At 37.9% G+C, this 25,618-nt stretch overlaps 1 protein-coding gene across 12 annotated transcripts in view; it reads left to right on the top strand.

Moving 5' to 3' along the window:
• Window positions 1-25,618, top strand: part of PAK3 (p21 (RAC1) activated kinase 3) — a 240,585-nt gene that overhangs the window by 195,735 nt on the left and 19,232 nt on the right. For all 12 annotated transcript variants that reach the window (XM_072956778.1, XM_072956771.1, XM_072956780.1 and 9 more), the window contains 5 exons: window positions 15,309-15,357; window positions 15,695-15,807; window positions 17,787-17,904; window positions 19,410-19,509; window positions 20,021-20,217. In XM_072956778.1, the coding sequence (XP_072812879.1) occupies window positions 15,309-15,357; window positions 15,695-15,807; window positions 17,787-17,904; window positions 19,410-19,509; window positions 20,021-20,217 (577 nt within the window). The remainder of the gene's footprint in view (window positions 1-15,308; window positions 15,358-15,694; window positions 15,808-17,786; window positions 17,905-19,409; window positions 19,510-20,020; window positions 20,218-25,618) is intronic.

Here is a 25,618-nt window from a genome sequence, read left to right as displayed (position 1 = left end):
GGAAAATGAGACAAGATATTTAGGTGTACCAACTACTGTATGCTGGGAACTAAGATTGCACCCCAGAGGGCTCCTGGCTGAGACAAGGGGCTGGGAAGAGAAGGATAGAGCTAATTATGTGCCTGCAAAATTGTGCTAGCCCCTCAGCCAATGGAGTCTATTTTCAGATAAGGGAATGTAGGATTTCTTCGAGCACCTCACTGTTTTCCTGGGATTAACAGGTTCAGAAAATTATATATTGTATATAAGCTTGACTGTTTTGTGATTTTTATATTTTATTTCTCACCCCCCCCACTCCAGCTTTTGTACTAAGATATCTTTTGAAATTGCCGACTTATCTTGGGAAATAAGGGAAAGCATTCATTAGACATTTTAACTAGAGGGTCAGAGGGGCTCACTTGTGGATTGTGCCTGGTGGGAATCAAGGTGAGAAGACCCTGAGAGGGAGGCAGAAACTCAGGGAGAAGTATGTGGCCACGTGCCTTCTTCCAGTAGAAACCATAATGGTGCATTTGAACTTTCTAGGAGGATAAAAGAGATACCTACTTGTTCTCTTGATTCTTTCTCTGACATTTGATATCACTAGTATTCTTACATGCTCATTAAAAAAAAAGGTTTGGTTGTCTCTAGAGTTCCCCTAAAACCTAACAAGTCAAATTTTATTTCTGCCCATTGCTCTAGAACAGTGCTGTCTGATACAACTTTCTGTGATGAGAGAGATCTTCTGCATCTACACTGTCCTGTGTGATAGCCCCTGACATGCGTGGCTATGGAGCACTTGAAATGTGTCTAGTGCAAGTGAGAGAGTGTATTTATTTAAATTAATGTATTTGTTCAGCACACACTTATTGAACACCAACTATGTGCCAGGCACTGTGCTAAGTGCTAGGAAAACAGAGATCGCTAATAATGGCACGGGCCCTCAAGGAACTTACAGTCTACAGTTATAAATGCTTGAAGAGGGTACATAGGGTACATGTCTACTCAACTCACCTAAGTACAGGGCAGGGCTGGCTTCTGTAGCCATTATTTCCCACCTGGGGTTTTCCTTCTTAACTTCTAGTGAACTGGTTGTTTTACTTAAGTAAGGAAGCCATGCCTTCTCAAGTACATATACAAACCTCAACTCTCTTTTTGTCCAAAAAGTTAACACCACAAGACAGGTTAAAAAAAACAGTATTATGTACTAAGGGAACTTGGAAAGCAAAAGTTAACTTTTAGATTTTATTTTAATCTAGTTGGGCCTTTGATGGAGCTAACAATAGGAAAGGATGCACAATCCATAGAGAAGTAGCATTCTAGATCTTTGCTATCCAAGATGGTAGCCATGTGGCTATTGAGCACCTGACATTTGGCTAATCCAAATTGAGATATGGTGTAAATATGAAATATTTACCTGATTTTAAAAAGTTGCTATGAAAAAATGATGTAAATATCTCATTAATAACTTGTATATTGGTTACATGTTAAAATGATAATATTTTACATACATTATGTTAAAGAAAATATATTATTAAAATTTCACCTTTTAACGTTTTTAAATATAGTTTCCCCCCCAATTTAAAGTATGGATCACGTTATATGTTTCATGGACAGCACTGCTCTAGTTGAAAGTTCAAATGGGAGCTATTTATTTATTCATATAATGTGGGGTTTTTTGGAGTTGTCTTTTGGGGAGTGGGAAGTGAAGTGTTTCTGTTGTTCATTCTCACTAAGACCTACATGAGCCAAAAATATCATTGAATTTAAAAAGGGGAAATATAAGAGATGGTTTCAAATATCTTCCAAATACCAGGTAATAAAGCAAGACTGATTTCTCCAAGAACAAAGATTAGGCTGACAAGCAACTCTGCGTACCAAAGAGATTTCCCCTCCTGGTTGTTATTTATGCTTCCGACCTTTGAAGGTGCAAAAGGAAAGTTCTCTATTTCTGCATACCTTTATACCTTTGTAAAGCCTTTCTAATCAAAAATGAAAAATCAGCGCAGAAATCCTGCTTGCCACTGCAGAAAGGTCTGTTTTAAATTCCCAGAGAGTCTGTCATTTTGAGGAATGATGAAACTAGCAGATAGTTCACCCATAGACCCCATTCAACTTTTAAATAAGTCTTTAGAGGGTAGGAAGTCTTTTTTATTCATCCTTTTGTCTACTTTAGTGTCTAGCACAGTGTTTTTGTCCTTGGTGGGTCCCCCCAAAACAATTTTGTACAATTTGAATCAACAGGCAGAGTTCATCTGGCCAAGCTCAGAGATCTACAGAGTTTCCCCTGTCTGCCTCCCCCATCTCTCTGAATCTGTTTTTGCCTCAATAAATATTTGTTGAACTAATGAAAATGTTTGTCCTTCTAGCTTTAACTTTCCTCTGTCCTCTGTCTTTTCATGAGTGTATGCATGTCTGTCTTGCTCTTTCTGTCTGTTTCTCTTTCTCTTTATTTTCAGTGTGTCTTCAGTTGTTTCTCATGACTACTCACCCTCACCATATCGGATTCTTTATCCTTTGGGTATTTGTGTGTGCTGCACATCTGTCTTTTTCATCCATGCTGGTTTCACCTTCTGCCCATTTTCACACTCACCCCCAACCAAAATGGTCATCATATAAAATCAAGATGAATTTTCACATAGCTTTTTAAGATATAATCTAGTAACAAATCTATTTATTTACTGTAACTTTATCATTCATTTAATTAATTTGGTTGTTTTTTTTTTTTTTACTTTTAGTGATTTTTGCTCTCTGCTCTTAATTTTTAAAGAGAATGGGCAAAATACTGATTTATTCTCTCTAGGCCAAAAAATGTCCCATTTAAATTAATTTGCCTTTTACTTAAATTGCTCTCAATGGATTTTCTCATGAATTATTGAACCAAGTTAGATCAACTAGGCTCTACTCTCAATATATAATTTTAATTTTCTTTTCATTAAGTTTGGAGTTTTTTATTGTTTTGCTTTACCTATTATGATGTTGACATTAGAACCTGTGTCAGTAATCATTTGGTGGTAGGCAGAATCAGCCCCAACATTCCATTTTTAGCTCCAGGGAGCACAAGAGCTCACTCTTGGGAGCCAGATTTGAGAGGAACCTCTTCATTAATCACCCTCATCTACTTGGAAAACTAAATTTTTCCAGTATGAGTTTCTGCCATCCCAGCATTCAGGCCTGGGGCCAGAGAATTGAGCTCCATCCTCCATAAATCAAATTCAGAATTGCACATCTAATCATTTGAGGCCATGGCTGTGAGTTGAAGGCTAAAAATTACATTATTTCACCAGGTTTTCTGTGAAAAGTATTCTGTTAGTGGCCACCAAATCTAAATATTTTGAGCAGATGTATGTAAAGTTAAAAAAAAACAGAAAGAAAACAGGCCAATACCCCCCACCCCAATTATCATTGACTCTACAATATGAATTTGTCAGAGATATATCTGGTGGACACTTAAGAATTCTCTCTAGGATAGTTACATAAAAGAAGTTGTTTAATAAATAAATTAAATATTTATTTTCAGTCAACAGCTATCATCGGCAAACTTGTGTAATTCCTGAATAAGCAGTGGCTAATGTAACAGAGGGCTGAATTTACTAACCACGATGGCAACTGTCTGAAGAGATTTCTCATTAATATATTTGAATTCACTTTAAGGCCTTAAGTGAAAATGCACTGAAAAGCAGACCCTTTTCCTCTTCCAGGTTCCTATTTGTTTTCTCTTAAGCATTATAATAGAAAAATATTTTTGAGGAAGCAGCTCAGAGGAGATGATTTGGAGCCAGTTTAACAAATAACTTGTTTAATTTGGTAAACTCTTGTTCAGTGCCTACTGTGTGTAATGCAGAGTAATAGTGAAGAACCAGGTTCTGGGAATCACAGTGACCTCATTAGCTCTCTGAACAGAGAGTTGTATCAAGAAAAAAGCAGGACCCTCCCATACTCCCAAATGCATGTACCTTTTCCCCATATTTTATCCACACTCTTCTTCACTGTCTTATATCCACACCGGCTTGTATACATCACTTGTATCTCAGCTTGTCTAGACATGTAAAATTGCTTGAAACTTAGAAAACCATGGTGGAATAAAGGGAGAATTTTGGGAGAGTTTGAAGGAAAAGAAAGAGCCCAAATGCTGAACTCGGAAGACTGTAGGCAAGTTATTTAATTGCTTTAAGCATCAGTTTTCTCAGTCATACTAAACATAATTCACGTACCTCATAAAGGTTGTGAGAAATGAATGAGACAAGGTATTTAAAGTGCTTTGCACAGTACAGGGCACAGAGTGAAGTGATCAGTAAATGCTAGTTATACTTAGGGATAAAAGACACGCCGACCATGACTATTATATGGAGCAGAATACAGTAAATATTATAATGTAATTACAAAGAGCTATGGGGACAGAGAGGAGGGACAAATCATTTATAGCCAGGGAGGCAGTAAGATGAAGGATTCATAGAGGAGGGTGTACTTGAATGATGACTTGAAAAGATGTGGAGCTTAATGAGACGGGATTATGGGAAGTTTCAGAACTTCACAAGTGAGGATTATGGAAAGCTTCAGTTGAAAAAAACCAAATGAACACTTGCTTCAGACTGTAGGTTTCATTCATTTTGATATCCCTAGGGCCTTCAATGGTGTCTGGCATAGAATAAAAACTCAGCAAGTATTGGATGAGTGCATATTGAAAAGATTAAATCAATAGTTCTGGTTCTCTGGCCATTCGGAAGTTTGGCAGGGGAGTTAACAGGAAATAATGCTAGAAGGATCTGCTGGGGCTGTGTTAGGAAGCAAATTAAGAGGTACAAACAATACTGTATTTTTTATTTGTTTGAGTTTAACCCTTTTAAGTAGATAATGCTTGGATGTGGTATAACATTCAGAAGGTACAGAGGAGTAGACAGTGCAAAGTAAGTGTCCCTCCAACCCTTGTCCTTCAGCCTCCCGGTTACCCTGCACAAAGGAAACCTCCAGAAAGAGGTTGTTTCTGGTTCCTTCTATAATATTTTCATAGATTCTCTGTGCATATACCTACACACACATGTGCATGTGCTTCACACACACCATGTATTCTCAGACGTTGGGGGACACACGTTTGACTCACCTGAATACACAAACTGTTAGCTATATAAACAAATGGTGAATATTTACTTATGATGTTGAATTGTTAATTCACTCTTATTTACATATTTCAAACCACACAGTGTATAAAATAAAGTATACATTAGAAGAGATTTTTCTACTCTCACATTTCAGGAGCTGTATAATTCAAAATCTTCCTATGCATCTTTAACATCATTGTTTTTGTGACCCCAGAGTCCCTTTTTGAGTCTCCTAGCAGTTATCTAAGTACATCATCTGATTTCCATCTAAGCTCTTTAAGATAAACTATTTTTTGAAGCTACATATGTTTCTGTCCCTGGATATTTTGTTCCTAGTTACCACTACCCATTTATACGACATTAAGATGATTATTTTCTGAATCTGTCTTAGAGGTGTCTATGTAGATCTTCACAGCATAACTCTACTATATCACTTTTTAAAATTTCTGTTAAAAATTTTCAGACTTATACAAGAGTAGAGAGAATAGCACAAGGCCTCCCATATTCTTATCACCCAAATTCAGCATTTATCAATGTTTTTAGCATAAATCACAATGTCATTATAACACCTACAAAAGTTTAACATCTAGCACCCAGTCTATGATTGGAGTTGTCCACTTGTCTCAAAAATGAAGTTTTTATGGTTAATTTGTTCAAACCAGCATCCAAAAAAGTTTCACATATCACATTTGGTTGTGTCTCTTAAGTCTCTACTCTAAAGTATCTCCCTTCTTTTTTTTTACTACCATTAACTTACTGAGGAAACTAGTCAGCATCTTCCCTATAAATGGAAGTTAGATCTAGAAGCTTAATTAGGTTCAGTTTCAATTTTTGGCAGGATTTCTTCATAGGTGGTGGTGCCATGTGTTTCATATTACACCAGGAGGCATGCAGTATCTGATTGTCCCATATTTTATTTTATTTTCATATACATTTTTATTGAAGTGTAGTCAGTTTACAATGTTGTGTCAATTTCTGGTTACAGCGTAATGTTTCAGTCATACATGAACATACATATATTCGTTTTCATATTCTTTTTCACCATAAGTTACTACAAGATATTGAATATAGTTCCCTGTGCTATACGGTATAAACTTGTTTATCTATTTCATATATAGTAGTTTGATTGTCCCATATTTTAATGAAGAGTAGATTGATCAGAAGATTCAGTGAGCGGTTGTATCCTCCAGTGCAAAGTTCATCATCCGCCTTTCATCTAATGGTTTCATCTATTGATGATTATTGCCCAAATCAATTACTTCATTAGGGATTATAAAACGGTGATTTTCTAACTGTAATCACTCCTCCCACACCTATCAGTTAGAATAACTTTGTTGAAAAGAACTTTGTTCAGCTAGGGAGTCTGGTTACCCTGAAACATAGTTCATATAGAGAAATCAAGATAAATGCTTAACTTTTTAATTGCCAATTTTCAATGTAAGATATGTATAACCAAGCTACTTCCAAAATTGTCCAATGAGAGGTGTTTTGATTTTTTTTTAAGTGGAAGAGAGAGGCATTCTCTTTTGTTTAAAAAAATACTTTATAAACTCAGGGGTTGTTATATTTTCAATTTGTCTCAAATAATCTCATTTATAATTTTGCTTTGTTTTGTTAACATTTTTATTGATTTATAATCATTTTGCAATGTTGTGTCAAATTCCAGTGTAGAGCACAATTTTTCAGTTATACATGAACATACATATATTCATTGTCACATTTTTTTTCGCTGTGAGCTACCACAAGATCCATTTATAATTGTTTTTGGTGGTCAAACTGGCCCATCTTTTGCTAATGGGAGCCCTTTTCACTGCATTAATTTTGAAAGTGACCTTTAGAAAGCTCGTTCAGTTATCTAACACCTTCAGTTATGAGGTCATACCTTTAGAAATAATTTATTTACATCCTTTCCTTCCAATTCTGACAGATATTCTTTATAAGCATCCAAAACTAACACCGATTGAGAATATTTCAACCTAACATATTTCTCCCAAGCAGTACTTTGTGGATAAAAATTAATGAATATGGAGAATTACCACATTACATGAGAGATTTTATAAGGATTTGAATATAAGGCAATTCCCTTTTTTCCCTGAGCTAAAAATTGGTCGGGGGAATGCCTTACCTTGTTTGGGAACATATATGGTCCATTTCTGTGTGTGTGTATGTGCTGTGAGTGTATTTTTAACACAAATGGTAATACATTATGTATCTCCTTTTCTATTATGTGCTTCTGTCTTAGACATGGTTCCATGTTGGTACTTCATTCTTTTTAACAGATGCACAGTGTTTTGTTGTTTGATGTGCCACAATTTATTTCATTAGGCCCGCATGGATAGGTATTTAGTTTGTTTCCAATATTTTGCTACGATAAACAAGGCTTCAGTGAAGAGCCTGACAAATAAGCCATCTCATATGTATGCAAATTTATCATGAGAATAAATTCCTAAAAGTGGAATTGTTACATAGAAGGATTATGTGCATTTTTCATTTCCAAGTTGCCCTCCAGAGAGGTTGTTCCATTTAACATTCCAAGAACATAACAATGTATGAGGGCGCATGTTTGCCCACACTCTTGCCAGCAAAACTGTTGAATTATTTGGAATTATAGTACTATAAGAAAAAACTTTCCCTACACTGATTTTCAAAGGCTAAAGTGTTTGAGAAAGGAACTCTAACAAGAAATTATTAGTCAAAACAGAAACCTGTCCTGAAGAATTCAGGGGCCTATAGAGTCCATGTCTGTAGTATGCCAAAGTATCTTTGTTGCATGTCATAGCTCTTTATAGATTAGATCAGCCATGCAGCTAAATTTGCCAGTAAGTGACAATGGGAACATTTCTTGAGATCATTTTCCTCCTATGCATAAAGATATACATCCAACCAAATGAATTTTTTCTAACATCTGGATCTTGGCCAATCATATCATTATATAGAATGATATTATTGATTAATCAGTAACTGCAAACAAATATTTTTGGAAGCCCACAGCCCCCATCCTTCTAAATTAGTTTTAGTTTTAATACTTGAGGAAGGAACTATATCATGTTAGGTATTTTTCAGACTTATCTCTGCTACATAGTGAGGAACCCTCTTCTTCTTGCTCTAACGTGACGTTCCTATATGGAAGATGAATGTTTTCGAAACTTGTTTCTTAAAGGACGTGATGAATAACAGCTTGTTTTGCAAACCTGACAAAGCAGGGTACAGCATAGAACTCAGGGATACTTGCTGAGAATAAAACCCCTGACACATTTTTACTTTGTTCAAGAAACTATGGGCAAGAGCAGAAGCGGTGTCTAGAGCACTTACAGAAGTGATTCTTTGGGTAAGACCACCCACCCAAAAAGTATTTGCTTCCTCATTAGATCTATTTTGGGCCATACAAGAAAGAACACTAAATAGATGTAGTCTGAGCTTCACAATAGGCTTTGTGATGAAGGGGATTGGAAATACATTAGCATTTGTGAAGAAAAATATTTATGGAGCAATGGAAGATGCTCTTTGTTCTACTTAATGCCCTTAAATGCACTGTGTTGTACGCTGTCCCTTGTAAAGAAAGATGATGCCACTCAATCAACCACCATTAGCAGAGTTTGCACTTTAAGTTGTTTTTTCCAGCCAGAGTAATGAGCTTGTATTAAGCCACCTGTCCCCCTTTCCTGTCTAGGACTTCTTGAAACCGATGGCACACACTGGGAAACAGCTGCTTAGACTTACTGTTGGAGTGAGTAGTTGAGAGTTATCTGGCCTTTCCAGAGATTAAGCCCTGTAAATGTGACTTCATCACTGGAGTATAACCCTCTGAGCTCCCTGGCCACACACCCATAATGTGTTACAGCTCTATTTAAAATTAGATGACCAGGAATACTCTGGGAAAAGTCATGCCCTAGCTAAAGAACCAAAAATTCCCTGTTCCTATTTATAATCCTAATAATTAAAGACTATACCATCTGGCCCTGACTCCATTCTGTGTACTTAGAAAGATACTGAGATAACATGATTTTTGCATATTTTTAAAAATTTAGTGATGTATTTTTGAGTGGCAAATTACAGAAAACACTCTGGATCTCTTCCACTATGGATGTAACAGTAATACTATTCATCAACATTCCTGAGCTCTAAAGGACATATGTCTCAACAAAACAAGTAAATGTATAGTAGTATTAAAAAATATGATATCTGTGTATTTTCATGGCAAGTGCATTAATCTAGTGAGACAATTTCTACGTAGGGATCTACAAGTAGTAATTGTATCTTAAGTACTTAGAAGAAGATAAAGTCCAGTCCTAAGAACTAATTCTAGGCCCAGTTCACTCTTGCCACATGACCAGTCTTAAGTGATTCAGAAAACAGAAGAATCACCTTGTATGATTATGCCAAAGGAATCAAACGTACCATGTCCAGGAACATACTAAATGGTTCATAAGGGGGCACATGGACTAAGTGAGTAGAGAATTAGAGGTAAGAGGCATATTTTACGGAAGCAGCTTAGCAAACGTGGACTTGGGTAGCACCACAGTTGCACTTAACATTGATGTAAAATTGCTAAAGATCTGTAACAGAGCATGAAATGGTGGATAAGAGCATGGGCTATGAAGTCAAACCAATGCATTTTTTTAATCTCAGCTGCTGACTAACTGTGTAACCTTGGGCCAGCTACTTACCATTTCCCGGCTTGAATTTCCTCTTTTGTACAATGAAGATGATAGAACTTACCTCATAGAGTTGTACAGAATGAGCATTCAGTGAACTCATCCATTTAGAGAGCAGGTAGAAAGTAAGGCTCCACAAATGATACCATCTTTTCTAGCAGCAGCAGTAAAAGTAGAAATCGAAGTGAAAACGAACCATCCTAAATGTGGATTAAACCCATGACTGTGATCTCATCAGCGCCAGATTCATACTTATAAAACCTTAAATGTGAACAATGCCCTATCCTCTGATTCCCTCACTCTTATTCCCACAGGGCTCTCCTTGGACCCGTTGAGTCCTCCAGTCTCTTGCCCTTCGTTTTTTCTCCTAGGCCATGAACTTCTTCCTAGCCTCACTTGCTTGCCCTTCTTTTCCTCCTCTAATCCATTTCTATGCTAAAATCAGAGTGATTTATCTACATTATAAGTCCTACCATGTTGCTGCTTTGGCAACCACCCATGATCACAGCTTGCCATTGGGTCTGAGCAGGAAACATCAAAACCTGATGAAGATTGCTGATAATGAAAGTGACTTGTCTTGGGAGGAAAAGGGAGAAATGGTGAATTGTTTGTTTCTAGACCCTTTAGCTAGATGCCAGTGTTTCCACTTGAGTGTTAAGTGCTTGGCCAGGTCAGAGAAAAACTATTGATAAAGCATCTAATGTGATGCCAAGAACCCAGCAGTACACATCACACTGTAATTGCTGATGAGGCCCAATGGTTGAGCAGTCTGTTGATTTAATATTCTTGAACCATAGTATAGTTTCACTGAAAGATCTCTTGCTCAGAGTTAGGAGAATTTTGTTACTAGCTGTGTCATCTTGGGCATATCTCTCCTATTCTCTTACCCTCAGATTTCTCATCTGTAGTAAGGAGGTTAATCTGGATGATCCTTATATTCCCTTGAGCAATGCATGATTTCTTTATACCACCTGAAGGGCCGAGGTTTAGAATCAACAAAGTCCCCATCATAAATAAATGTTCTCCCTATAGCAATCTAGCTTCAGTATAACTGGAATGGAAGGATAAAAGGGATCAATATAATTAAATGGTATAAAAATTAAATTGACAATGTTGACCATTTTAGCATACCAACCCCAAAATACCAGAAGATTAGGAGTTTCAACTCTCATCTTGGTCAATTTCATTTCTGCCATCCTTACGTCCCAAATGCTACATGATACTGACTTTTTTCTATTCAAGTGACTGATAGATTTTATAAAGATACCTGTAGAGAATACTATTCAGCCATAAAAAAGAATGAAATAATATCTTTTGCTGTAACATGGCTGGACCTAGAGATTATCATACCAAGAGAAGTAAGTCATACAGAGAAAGACAAATATCATACGATATCACTTATATGTGGAATCTGAAAAAGTGATACAAAGGAACTTATTTACAAACCAGAAATAGACTTACAGACATAGAAAACAAATTTATGGTTACCAAAGGGGGAAGGGGGTGTCGAGGGATAAATTGGGAGTTTGAGATTTGCAGATACTAACTACTACATATAAAATAGATAAATAACAGGACCTACTTTATAGCCCAAGAAACTATATTCAGTATCTTATAATAACCTATAATGAAAAAGAATATGAAAAGGAATATATATATATATGTTCCTATTATATATATATATATATATAACTGAATATTTTGCTGTACACCAGAAATTGACACAACATTGTAAATTGACTACACTTCAATTAAAACAGAAAGATTAAAAGAAGGAGTAGTCCTCATCCTCATCTACCCAACCCTCCCCGGGTTCAAATCTTACCAGTTCCTAGTTGTGTGACCTTGGGTAAATAATTTAACCTCTTTGTGGCTCAGAATTAAAGGAGGATTAAATGTGTACAGTGTTTAAAACCAGTTCTGGCATATAGTAATTGCCTAATAAATAATAACAGTAACCATAGTTACTATTATTAGGTTGATTGCTGCCTAATATATTCATTAAGTTCCCAAATTGTTATCTGTGGATCACCAGAAATCTTTTTTTTGTTAATTTTAGTTTTTAAATTTTTAGCTAGAAATCTTTTAAGTATCTGGGAGTTTTGAAGATAGCTTGATGTTTCAAATTCATAACAGAAATTTGATATTTACTTAAGATGAAACTAATTAAAATATTACACATATTTCCTTTTAGCTAGAATTATATCAACTTGTGATTACATTATATATCTAATCCAAAGCTCAAAGTAGCATTTATATGTATTTTTGCTTAATACGGTGGGCCAAGAGAATGCTCTAATAGGTGAATAAGAGAAAGAGGATCTGAAGAAATTGTACAAGTTGCTTATGTAGATAGGCAGTTGACTCTTAAATTGCTGAAATATGGAGAGGCATCAGGACTGGGGTGCAGAGAAGTGCTCAGAGTGCTAAGATTGAGCCAGAGATAGGGCACTAAGCTTTGCTCGGCAGATTAGTACCTGAGTGTGTGCATTTGTGCTGAGGAGTCTACAAAGGCTGGAAGTTGGGCCAGTCAATAATTTACTGGTCAGAGCAGTGAGTTTCAAATGCCTAACATGTTTGGTGTGGGGATGGGCGGTGGAAAGTGGGGTAGAGGAGGATATCATCATTTTATGAGTCGGTGGGGGGAAGGGGAAAATGGCTCCCACTGGACAAGGGGCATATATGCAGTAAGGTGCGGGGAGGGGCAGTGAGTAGAAAAGCTCGGTTTTGAGTTAATAACCTATGTTCTAGAGTTTCAGAGTACTTAAACTTCTGTGGATTAGGGATTTGTGGCAATTCTATACCACAGAAGGCCATAAAACCCAGGCTATTGGATTCCAGAGTTACTACTCGAACAATTTTAAGACAATGAAATGTTGAAGGAGGAGGTGAGGAGTTAAAAAAACAAAACAAGGATTTGAAAGATAAAGCTCTGGAGATGTTAAAGACTAATCCCCCTTGCACTCCAGGTCGATTACAATGTTAGCTCCTAGGATGGTGGAAATGGACTTGGGTGTAGGGCGCAAAGGTGGTGAATAAGGGGAAGGCCACTTGGGCAAGAATTTGGGGCTTCCCTCTCCAGCTTTAAATGGAGCAGCTCCCATTTTATATTGAGAGTTTCTGCATATGACTTCATTTGAGAAAGGCATCCTAAACAAAGAAAAAGACAAAAACACTTTACTAAGGAAAAAAAAAAGGACAAGGAATCTCTAAAAAGTGTTCTAGCAGGCCGCCTTTGGCCTTTGGCCTTTTTGAAAATAGAGGCAGACTCTAGTAATGATGTTCTTGCTAGAGATTGGGAAGAACCAACTAACAACCCATTGAATCAGTCATCCTCTACTGTGAAACCAGTAACAGCAGCAGCAACATCAAATAATAATAATAGCAGTTACCACATTCAGCATCAACTCAGATCTGTGCATAATAGATTGTGCTATTTGATTCTCTGTAGCCCTATGGGGTAGATATTCATTTTGCAGAGGCCATCCCCTTTTTGCATCAGAAGGAATTGTACAAATTGCCTACATATACAGGAATAAACCAAGTAAAGGCATTTTTGAATCATTCTGCAAATAGATTTAAGCAGTCGCTCAGGGATTGTGCAGCTGAAATACACACCAGGTATTCTTTTGAACCCAGGCAATTCTGAGTTCAGAAGGACAAATCACAAACTGGCCCCTAAAATCAGGAATGTCTGATAGCTTATTCTAAGAAGGAAGTATTTTCTGTAGATTTAACTAGAAATGTTTCCTACCCAGAAAGGAAAAGTTTTATTACAATTGCATGTTTGCTTGGAAAGACTTTTATTAATTCATCCATTCAACAAATACTTCTTTTTTTGGGGGGAATGCATAGTTACAAAATTTATTTTAATTTCATCACCAACAACTAGTAAAACCTAGATTGAAATCCAGGCACTTTGTCAACAAATACTTCTTGAACACCAACTCTGTGACCTGAACCCTGAATCTCAAACATAAAATTGAGAGACTGATTTGTTTCATATAAGCCTTAAACCTAAGAAATTTCTGAAATTGCCAAATTTAGGTAGCATTTATTAATTAAGTGTGATTTTTTTCAGTTTAGTTCCAATAGATATTTAAATACCCACTCTGAGCGAGGAGAACAGTAGAGTTTGTAGATTTTAGATCATAAAATAAAAGAACCTTCGAAATGAAGCAGCCCCTTTCCTGTATTCTATAGGTCGGAGAGTCAGATGGACTTGGATTATATACTATACAACTTTGGGCAGGTTCCTTAACCTCTCTGAGCCTCAGATTCCTCACCTGTAACATGAGGATAAAAGCCCTTGCCTTACGGAAATATAGTAAGAGGAGCATAAGATAATTTATATCAAGTTCTTAGTGTAGTGTCTGACACACACTACATGCTCAATATATGTTTTCCAAGTGAGGGGACTGAAACGCAGGAGGGGGAAGTGACCAGCCCAAGATCACAGAGCTTGTTGATGTTAGGGCAATGTTTGAATCCAGATCTCTATTAGCAGTCAAATACTCCTTCTACCAAAGTACCCATTTTATTCCCTAGAAGCAGGTACTGTAAACTCCCTAGGCCTGTGAGAAATTGTTTGGCTGATCCAGGGAGAAAGAAGAGAGGAATAACAAGGAAAAGGCTGACACAAGGAAAGAAAGCAAAACAGCGAGGAAGATAAATAGAAAGCAAAGGAGAAACGACAATTACCAGAAAGTTTAGATAGTAACATTGGGGCATTACAATGCCTGCTGAATCACGGAAATGATCTCTATCCTAACTCCTTTACTCACCACCAAGGTGTCACTGAAATTGACTAGGCGTTTCCTCTTTCTGGGGATGGCGGTGGGAAGGTGGTTCAGAATGTGTGTGTGTTTCACAGTTACTGCTGCAAATTTAGCTTTACTAGACAATTTCTATTTTCAAAGCAAGGGGACCCTGTAATTGAAGTTAGAATAGAAGCATGAGTACTACCAAGACTTAAGGAGTGATAGCTTTCAAAATGATAGTGGACTGGAGTGAAACCAAAGAGAGGAAGCGGCTGAGAAATTGAACAAAAAGAAAACAAAATGGCTCAACGGTAAAGCCACATTGTTACTGTTCTGTGTAGCTACAGTACAGGTAAGTACAGCATTGGGGTGACTTGTTAGATGAAGATATTCTTACCACTTATAAATATTTGAAGAAAGCCACTCTGTCGGTATGCTGAAAGCAAAGATGAATTCACAGTGGCCTGAGCAAAAGATGCTAAAGTCTTTCCTAAAGTGTTTAATCAAGGACTGCAACATTGGTTGTGCACCATTCAAGGAGTCTTCAAAATATTCCAGGAGTTTCCTAAAAGGAGCAAGATCATTTTGCTTAATTCATTACTGAATGAATTCCATGGCACACAGAAAATCTGACTGGAGTTCCTAGCTGACCGAAAGAGATACATCATGATAGTTTGATCGTTCCTTTTGTACCTCATCCTTTAATTTTGAATTGGCTGATTTCCCTCTCCTGAAAATAATTCCATTTTATTCCAAATAAAATATATTGACAACACTTAAATTGCTTATTCATTTGATAATTTTCACCTTCACAGGGCATCAGGTACTGTTTATACAGCGCTAGACATTGCCACAGGACAAGAGGTAAGTATTAACATTCAGTTCTGATGGTTACTTTCCTTTATTCATATTGATCACATTTCCTCTTTGATGGCATCTATGCCACAAAGAATGGGTACCCTGGGTTGACTGAAGTTTACTTCATTGGTGGTTGCCCAAAGTATCCGAAGTGAATGATTTATTCATGATTGACCAAAGAAGAGGGAGCATGGGTTTGTGGCATTGAGAAAGAGCCTAGTAAGATAAAGAATTATATGCTTAAAAAAAGAATTGTATGCTTGATCCTGTATACCAAAAAATATGCATGTTTATGTTTAATCTAATGACTGAAATTCATTATTACATTTTAATCATGATTCAGGTGGCCATAAAGCAGATGAACCTTCAACAGCAGCCCAAAAAGGAATTAATTATTAATGAAATTCTGGTCATGAGGGAAAATAAGAACCCCAATATTGTAAATTATTTAGATAGGTAAGTGTTTTCTGACATCATGTTCTTGTTTTCTTTATGGGATAGCAGTCTCTTGGAAAAATATTTCATTTAGGATCTATTCATTTAGCATCCATTCTACAAACATTTCCCAAATGCTAGGAAAATAGTAAGAGTATCAGATTTATTGCTAGTCTTGCACCCACTTATCTTTATCCACCCATTAAACATTTGAAGATGCGTTTTATGGTCTTGCTTCTAAACATGAGCAGTTTGTGTAATTAGCCTTTGAGGATTGTGACAATGTGTTGCCAGGAAATAGACTTTTGCATATAGAAGAGAGCTGTGGTGTTTTAAACATTTCATCAGCGTTTGTTTGGAGCCAGTGCAGTCTCTGGCTATCTAAGTGCAGAAGGCTGACTACAATGGCCCTGCTTAATGGGTGCTTTGTGATTAACTGACAGTGAGGTCTAGAGAATTGAGACTTTAATCTCAAACCTTTTTCCTAGACCAGGTAATTAATGTCTCTTTCATCAGTGGCATTAGCAGTGGGTTATTAATAGGCGTTTAAAGACAGCACTAACTCTTCACTTGTGGTTAACATCTGTCTCATTCAATTTCAGTGTTTGTTTAGCACCGCTGTGCTGTGTACTCTGGGGGGGATACAAAGGAAATAAGACCAGGTCTACAGCCTCATTGAGTTTAAGATCTTACTTCCTGTGTTTTGCACCAGGTAGACCAGTGGGTACAGAGGAGGTGAAAGGGGAGCAAAAAAAGGAAGGTCAAATTTTACAGTCGAAATCAGGGCTTCGAGGGGTAGGTATAGCTCAATGGTAGAGCACATGCTTAGCATGCACAAGGTCCTGGGTTCAATCCCCAGTACCTCCATTTAAAAAGAACTTAAAAATAAAAAAAAATTTAAAAAGAAAGAAATCAGGGTTTCATAAAGTGTCATTTAAGGGACATGTGCAGCCAAGTGACTACACTCTGCTTTTGTTGTTTTGTAAAAATTGCATTTGCAAAAAAATTTGCAGATTTCTAGGCTGTTCTCCGTAACTAATAAGGTATTTCATTTTTATAAAATGAGAACTTTAATGAGAATTTTCCTTTTTAACAAGCTTCCCAGGTGCATCCCATGGGCATTGCAGTTTGAGCACCACTGGATAGTCTTGCTTCATCCTGATGTCAAGCTTAGGGCAGGCTAGAATTGTTGGGGTCATTCCACTCACTGTAATTCCTCTCTTGCTGAGCAGGGGAGAAGAGAGGCTTGATCACAGTGTTAAGTGCCTTCACAGGGTCCCAGGTGTTTTGACTTTGCCTAAATTGTAAGGCTCCGGTGGCCTGCTTCCCCATATTTGATCATTTGTGGTGTGTCTACCTATAACTACTTAATGATAATGGGCACGTCACAACTGACTTCTGTCAGAACAGAGACCTCAGCACAGTAAATCCATGGCAAATGTGAGCCTCTTTGATTCTCTTTGATTAGGTGACTACCCTAAAGAGATTTCAGTAATTAATTCAGTACAATCAAAAATAATGCTGAGATCCAAATAAATATCCAAAAATCTGTATGCCACGTGCCAGTTTAGTTCAGGAAGTCAACACTGTGGCTTGAGTTATCCAAGAGAGTTATTCACTGATCGTGTTCATTGAAACTAGCTTCTCACAATGGAATGACTGACAGTAGTCAGTCAACAGTGGCCTCTTTGCTCTCTTCCTTCCTCCTTGGTGCACTTTTATCTGATGATCCTTTGATGTCCTTGAATATTCTTTTGTAATATTAAGAAAGTGTCTCATAAGCATAATTAATATTTTCCTCTTGTTACATAATGTAGTTAGATTTATGTATTTATATTTTAATGGAGGTACTGGGGATTGAACCCAGGACCTGGTGCATGCTGATCACGAATTCTCCCACTGAGCTCTACCCCTACCCCACATTGCCTTCTTAATGGGAATGTAGAAGAGTCTCCACTTTCTTAGGCCTGAGTCAATGTCTTTTTCTTCTTTTGTTATAGCTACTTAGTGGGTGATGAACTGTGGGTGGTCATGGAATACTTGGCTGGTGGCTCTTTGACAGATGTGGTCACAGAGACCTGTATGGATGAAGGACAGATAGCAGCTGTCTGCAGAGAGGTAAGAAAATAGAGCATTTCTGGCTGATGAGAACACCAAAATTGGCAGTTCTTTATTGTTGGTTACTCAGAATGTTTGTGACATTAAAGGAGCAGTAGCACATCTTTTGTACTAAAAAACAATTGAATAAAAGATAATAAAAAACTTCTAAAAAATAATTGAAGAGCCTGACTTCCATTTAAATCCTAACCCTCCCTCCCCAGTCCCTTGTTTACTTTAGATCTTCTTGAGTTCTGTTATGCCACTCACGAGGTGCCTTATCTAAGCCTGCATATTGTGGTCTTGGAGAATGTGGAGAACGGTGATGTTGGCATGGAACGTGTTTCTGATGGGGGCGAATTTTTACATGATGGTTATTTTGCCTTGTATGTGAAATAAAATACAGAACACATTATAAAATAGCCATGTAAAATACAGAGCACTTTATAATCCCATCATTTTCTAGAAGGCAGTTTAAGCAAGGTCCTCCTTCAGTCCAGAAAATAGTTTCTCTCACAGTACAGTCTAGACATCCCTTGTAACCCTCTAGTGGATCTGAGTGTCTTCCTCCTTTCCAATAACAAGTGGCCCATCCCTAGTTTCAAGCTGAACTAAGGCTATTTTATTATATTAATTTTTCCATATAAAAAAAACATACTCCTCATTGGAGTCTCTTGTTGGGCATTACCATCGGCTCCGTTCATTGTAGTTAGGTTTTCTACAGACACCAGTAGGAACTCTGATCCATTGAAACTTGAAAATCAATGACAGTAAAGCAAAACCAAATAATTTCAGCTAATCTTTTCTTTTTTATTTTAAATTATTCACTTAAATTCCCTCCTTCCTTGCTCTCCTCTCATTCCCATTTTCTCTTCCCCAAACACACACCAAATATCCACCAAACACATATATTTTCTACTCATGCAATAAATCAAACTTAAAATATTCAGGAGACTTTTCAACCCTTAGCCTGCAATTTCCATTTTTTAGTATTACAGTGCCAAGCCATTTAGTATTACAGTGCCAAGCCAAACAAGTACCTACAGTTACTTATAGCCTAGAAGTGGTTCCCAAACCTGGCTAGCTGGCCATCAGAAGTAGCTTGGGGCACTTGTTTAAAAGCAGATTCCTGGGTCCCACTCCAAACCTACTGAATCAAATCATACTGCAGATGGAGATGTTTACTGTATCATATAAGGCCAAACTGAATCCATATCCTCCAGGTAAGTAGGTCAAAGTGCGATTATATTAATAGGTTAGTTTGGCTGTATTAACAATTTAGTGCTACTTACCACACCATCACTCTTCATGTCCTAGTCTGACTTGGGAGCTTTCCTATGTATAACATTAAGTTGCACCACTGATGTAAATGGTAACATGATTTCAAATGGCATTCAAATATTTAGTAATTTATTTCACACAACATTGTAAAATTATGCCCCTGCCCAGAATTTATCTATAAATGAAACACATTTAAAAATATTCTTTGTGATATAATTAGAACTTTTTTTTCCCTGATTCAATAGTGCCTCCAAGCTTTGGATTTCTTACACTCAAACCAAGTGATCCACAGAGACATAAAGAGTGACAATATTCTCCTTGGGATGGATGGCTCTGTTAAATTGAGTAGGTATTTTGATTCAGATGGCTTTTGAGGGAGTGTCAAAGGATTTCTGCTCTTTTACTGTCTCTCTTTAGAAGAAAATGGCTATTGAAAGTGATTGATTTGAAGGCATTTAGAGCTCAGTTTGAGGTTAAGAATTTTTTCCAACATGGTCTTCTTGTAGATCATGACGAGTTTGGGGGGGTGGTTAATATTTCAGGATTTCTAGTGGCTTCCATCTGCTAGATGACAAATACCTAACTTTTAGAAAACTAAAAGATTCTGAAAGTTTGAGGGAACAATATTAGGAGGGAATCAGATTGAGGTCTAGTAAAAATGACGTCACATCAGTTAGTTATTTCAGACCCTTTTAAGATCTGAACCAGCTGAGAGATCAGGTAACAGAAGGGTATGAGCTTGGCAGTTGTGGAAGCTCGGTGCCTAACTAAAGGAAGGTACAGCCGTATCTGAAAGTGACCTCCTAGAGAAGAAAAAGCATTTGAGCTGATTTTAACTGACTTTTCTTCTCTGCAGCTGATTTTGGGTTCTGCGCCCAGATCACCCCTGAGCAAAGTAAACGAAGCACTATGGTGGGAACTCCCTATTGGATGGCACCTGAGGTGGTGACTCGAAAAGCTTATGGTCCGAAAGTTGATATCTGGTCTTTGGGGATAATGGCAATCGAAATGGTAGAAGGTGAACCCCCTTACCTTAATGAAAATCCACTCAGGGTAAGTCAAAGGGAAATTCAAGTACATCCTCCCCAGGGGAGGGGAAAAGCCAAATACCGTTTCTTGTCTCCACTAAAAGTAGCCAGAATGGGCTCTTTTATGGGACAAGTGCCATAGAAGCTCCAAGTTATAATATTCAAAATGACTATCAGTTATTTTCTGTTTCTCTTAAGATGTCTCAACAGTTTGTTCAAGTGCTTTGCTATCACTGTTTCTAGTGGCAGGGGTCTTTAAAATTCTTCAGTGTAGCTTTCTACTGTTATAAAGAAAGTGTAGCTTTTTTTTAAAAAAAGCAAGATGTGGGAAGAAAAGTATATTTTCATCACATGCCATGGTTAAATGATCTATCTAGGAAACACTTACTTTATAATTACTTTAGCAAAGTAAATAAATGCATTTGCAGAACAGCTATAATTTTTAAAATTAGATTTGGTTTCATTATCACTAATGATTTATTGAGCAACAGCAGCTTGGTGGGTATTGAATGGAACACACGATAGACATGGCACCAGCCCGGCAAAATCACAAACTTAATTAGACTGTCAAGTAGAAAATGAATGGAAATCGTTTGTGTCAGGTAACTCGGTCTGCTACTGCAGAATCAGAGGTTTCATCCTTCCGTGGTCTGGTTACCTCTACAAAGAGAAAAGCTCCGTCTCTGAGCCTAACGCCACCGTCTTTCTTCAGAGAAAGGCAAAGGAGTATGAAAGAAATACTTGTTCAGTACAGAAGTGAAGCGGTAGCTGTTTTGTTGAATATAGCCTAAGGATGAGCCAGAAGCTGTGTTAGGTATCTAAAGGGCATCACACTGTTGAGAAAAGGAAGTATGTACAGATTCAAATCCCAATCTCAAAACACATGCGGAGTGCCAGTGCTAAAGGCATCTTGTGTGCTTTATTACCACTGAGAATCTAAAATTGAATTTCACTCTTAGCATATAAAAACCATTACCCTTAGTAAATGGTGAAGTGTTTACACATTGAGCTTCTAAAATCCATATTCAAGCCAAATATATGTGGCTTTCTATACGTGTACAGAAATCTAGAAATGAATTATCTAGTCATTTTGCAGTTGAACATTTTGTAATTGGGAGTTGCATTCCCTCTGCGTGTGGAGAAGGGGGCAGCCTCCTCGGCCCCTCCTAATTCCTCTCTGGGACTTGGCCTCTTGTCCTAGTCCCTGCACTGATTGGAAAATAACAGATAGGAGTGAGTGCCCTAATGAACGCTATGGGCTGTTGCTCTGGTCTCATGAAACAATCTGGAAGTGAGATGTGCACATTGATTAGCTGCCTGCAGGGCTGAGTGCAAAGCAAGGGGCATTTTCCCACCGTTTGTGGGTCAGCCCTCCATGAACTTAATCAAGCCCACCCCTGACCTATGGACCAGCGCATCAGGATAATTACATGGGTTTGTCCTTATTGTTTAACCACTTTGCCCATTAAGCAATAGCAGTGAAAGAACACATCAGGCCTCTTGTTTCCATGGATTTCCTCCTCTAAGTCTTCGGAGTTTGGAGGCACTAAACGGATTATGGCCCTTTTGCTTTCTGCCTTCTAATGAGTAATTTACAACCTGCAAAATTTAAGGATTAAATAAATGGCTCTGTAAAGCAACTGGTCTCAATAATGCATTTATTACCTTCTTCAGTTCCCCAATTACAATTGATCGCTCTTTAGCTAGGCCGTTAATTGTTAGAAAAAAGGAAACAAGTTTTAATCTTTATAGGCATCTTCTAGCCTGGGCTTAGAACTGATAATTAACAGCTTGTCTCTTAGGATCCACAGCCTTGTCTCTAAACAAGTACTTGCAGATTAACAAGGCACCAGGTTCAGGAAGCGTACATTAAGGCTATAACAAAAAAGATCTGTCAGAAAGACCACCCTGTTGAATTCCACTGATAAGGATTTACTCTGACTTTGCTCCTTACTCTCCATATGTGTGATCAACCTCCAATGATGCAGTCACCAAGTCTATACTGAGCTGACACTCCCTCTCTCTGCGAGCACCGCAAGTACTTTTTAAGTCTTGATTTTAAATATGTTGTCCTCGTGTTCTCTTAAATAAAACACCATGTCCCCAGCTAGATGCCCTTATCTGGGATTTGAAAAGTGTAGTTACTGAAATCCTGGAGAGGTTGGAGAGAAAAAGATATAACAGGACCCTTTGGGAAGCCTGTGTTTTCTTGGCCCCTGGTGACCAGGCCATGTGTGGGGAAATAGAAAATCATAGAGTCTCAAGAGAGGTATAAAAGAGAACTAGGTTAGCTCTTCATTCTTTAAAATCCTTCCAGTACTACCACCCGTCCACCACTTTAGGCTTTGAGGAGGAGAAAAGGAAGTGAGTGGAAGGAAGACCAATGGTAGAGCGGTAGAGTAAAGGGTAGCATGTTGATATGAAAAGAATTTGGCCCATGTAGTCAGGCTGATCTGAGTATGACCTGGCTCCACAACCTGGAAGCCCTGTGACCTTCAGCAAGTCACTTAAAACCTTTCTAAGCTTGCTTCCTTTGTGTAAAATGGGGAAATAGGGACAATATCTATCTTGCAGAGTTAGTGCAAAACTAAATGAAATTATGCATGTAATCACCTAAGCAGTGTCTAGCTCATTGTCAGAGATATCTAGATAGATAGATAGATAGATAGATAGATACATAGATACATAGATACATAGATACATAGAGAAAAACTTATATATCAATAGAAAAATGAGAAAGGAAAATGAGAGGAAGGATCCTTAGGCTGCTTTTTACCCATCCATGAAGGAAGACTGGATTCCCCACTTCCCCAAGAACTTCCCCTCTACACTGGCTACATTCCCATCCACTCAAGGAGTAGAGGGGTCTCAACAGTTCAGTATAAATTACCGTGACCAGGTAACACTGAGCAGGAGAGGTTAAAGGTGAAATCTGAGGCTGTACCTTTGAAGGTGGTTTGCGTTGCGCTGTGGCATTTTTGTGTCTTTGTTATGTCAGTTGGAACTGAGCAAACGCTCTTGGAATATTGCCTCTTTAACATATCATTGATGCAAGGAATTAGCTACTTTCCCCCCCCCCCAGTTACAAAGTGATTGGGATTTTTTAAAATGTAAATTGCTCTGTACTAATTGACCGAATTTGCTCATAAATTGCCTTTTAAAGGTCAGAAAGTTATTCACTGTACCAATGTTATGAGGTTGGTACCCTTCCAGAGACAGACAGGAGACAAGTTCCTCACTGCCTGAAGTCTTTGCACTCAACATAATTGACCTTGGGCATGTTGTTCTGTGACCTATGGACAGTTTTAGTGCAGCCTCCAATAATAAAGTGCCTTGTTCTTTCTGTTTGCCAGAGTGACAAGTTAGAATCAAACTCCCTGTGGATATGCAAACCCAATGTTGATATACTGTTCATCTCCCCAATTTTTTTCATTAATTTGAAGATATATTTTTATAAACCTGCGATTATAATGACTTGACTCTAAATAAGGAGGCACAATCATTTGCATAAAACAAATCTTCAGTTTGTTGTTGTTGTTTGTTGTTGTTTTCCTCAGCACCAAGAGAGTGCCTCTTTACTAACTTTGCATTCACACATAATGGGGCTGCTCTTATCAAGGGGTTTTGAGGGAATCTGGTATTTGTGAAATGTCTCAGTGACATCCCGTTGAGGTCCCTACTGGACCCTGTGTATGGAGCCATTCTTTGTGTAATTTTCCAGACTTTTATCCTAGTTGAGATGAACTTTAAGTATTCTATTTCTACCCTTGCTTTAAGCATCTGTGAAACTGTATCAAATACTGGATCTTGGAAGAGAAGTTATTGGCATCAGGAAGAGACAGCTGAATGCTAAAAATAGTATGTAGTATAGTATGAGAACCACCTATCCTGTACCAGTGGTTCTCCTCCTTGGTGGCACATCGGAATCATCTGTGGAGCTTTAAGAACCAATGATGTCACGTTCCCCCACCAAGGACTAGCGCAAATACCAAGCTCTGTGGCAGGCCCTTTACAGAACCCTGTCTAGACTGAGAAACAATTCTTCACTAGCCCCTTTGAGCACGGTTGTTCAACCGGAAATGAGAACCCTCTCATTTTGCCCACATTTCTCCATTTCGCCTGAAACAAGTATCATGAGTAACTTTGTTAAAGCAGTATTGAAATCCTAACACCCTTGCAAAAAAGAAATGACATTGGTTCAGTATATACCTCCATGATATGCTCTTAAGAATCCTTGGTTGTCAGGAATTTAGCATTTTGTTTTTCAGTGTTGCTTTTCCTGAAAATGGGGTCCATCAGTCAAAGGTGCTAGCTGCTGTGTACACAGCACACATTGGTGATAATAAAGCCATCAGTGTGACTACTCACCAATGGGAGTGCATAGCTTGTATGGCCAGAGAGAAGGGAGGGCAGAAACCTAACTTCAGACCTCTTACCTACACTAAAAGGCTCCCTCCTCCCCCTTTTCCCACCCTTAAAGCACTACACAGATGTTAGTGTAGTCTTACATTTTGTTCTCGAACCAGGGAAATTCTGGTTCGCTTGTATGTCTAGAGAAGGGAGTTAAGGAGGAGAATCTCTAGCAGCTAAAAAACAACAACTGAGGGCCAAAGTGCTTCTAGCTCCCTCCAGCCACTGGAACCTGTGTTGTGGATTGGAATGTCTGGGTTTGATGGCGCGTGCTCATTTGGAATTAAAGTCAGACATAAACTTCCTGAGCTCCAGAGAAGCAAGCATACTTTGCGAGCACTCAGTCAATATTGTTTTGAATGTATTTCAGGAAGAGCTGGGAGCATTCCCCCTTTTTTTTTTCCGCAAGCAACTATGGAACAGCAAGGTTTATTGAGGATTTGTTGATACTCTTACTTTGAGGACAAACTTATGCCTAAAAGGAGGGGTGTGTTGGGATAACTACCACTAAAATAATTATAGAAGAATAACAGGATTTCTTTTCAATCAGAAAAAAAATAGCCTATCAAAAGATAGACAGCTCTTAAAAATCCTTGGTTGTCAGGAATTTAGCATAGGAAAATGAGACTTAGCCATAGGAAAGCTGCAAGTCTCATTTAGATTGTAATTCAGAAGCAGACAGCTCAAACTGGTGAGTTATGACCCAAAAGACAGCCAGAGAAGAAATTGATTCCATAGCAAACTAAAATCTGAGACTCTCACCAGGTGAAGAGGAGAGAAAGAAAGATGAAAAATGTGAGGACCATGACCTACTGTTGGCCAAGACTGATAGTCCCTTATCCTACTATTATCTTATCATTCCTCAGTGTCCTTAAAGCATGGCTTGAGAATAAGCCAAGGATGCTTATGCCTATTGCCCTACTAGTTACCAGACCTGTAACTAAGTAAAGTCCTTTGAAATCAAGGTACATTCTAAATAGACACATCACGGAGTGTCATGATGGACATTTAGCCAC

The sequence above is a fragment of the Vicugna pacos genome, chromosome X (assembly GCF_048564905.1).
Source record: "Vicugna pacos chromosome X, VicPac4, whole genome shotgun sequence".
Lineage (NCBI taxonomy): Eukaryota > Metazoa > Chordata > Mammalia > Artiodactyla > Camelidae > Vicugna > Vicugna pacos.
This window is presented reverse-complemented; position numbering and strand designations above follow the sequence as displayed.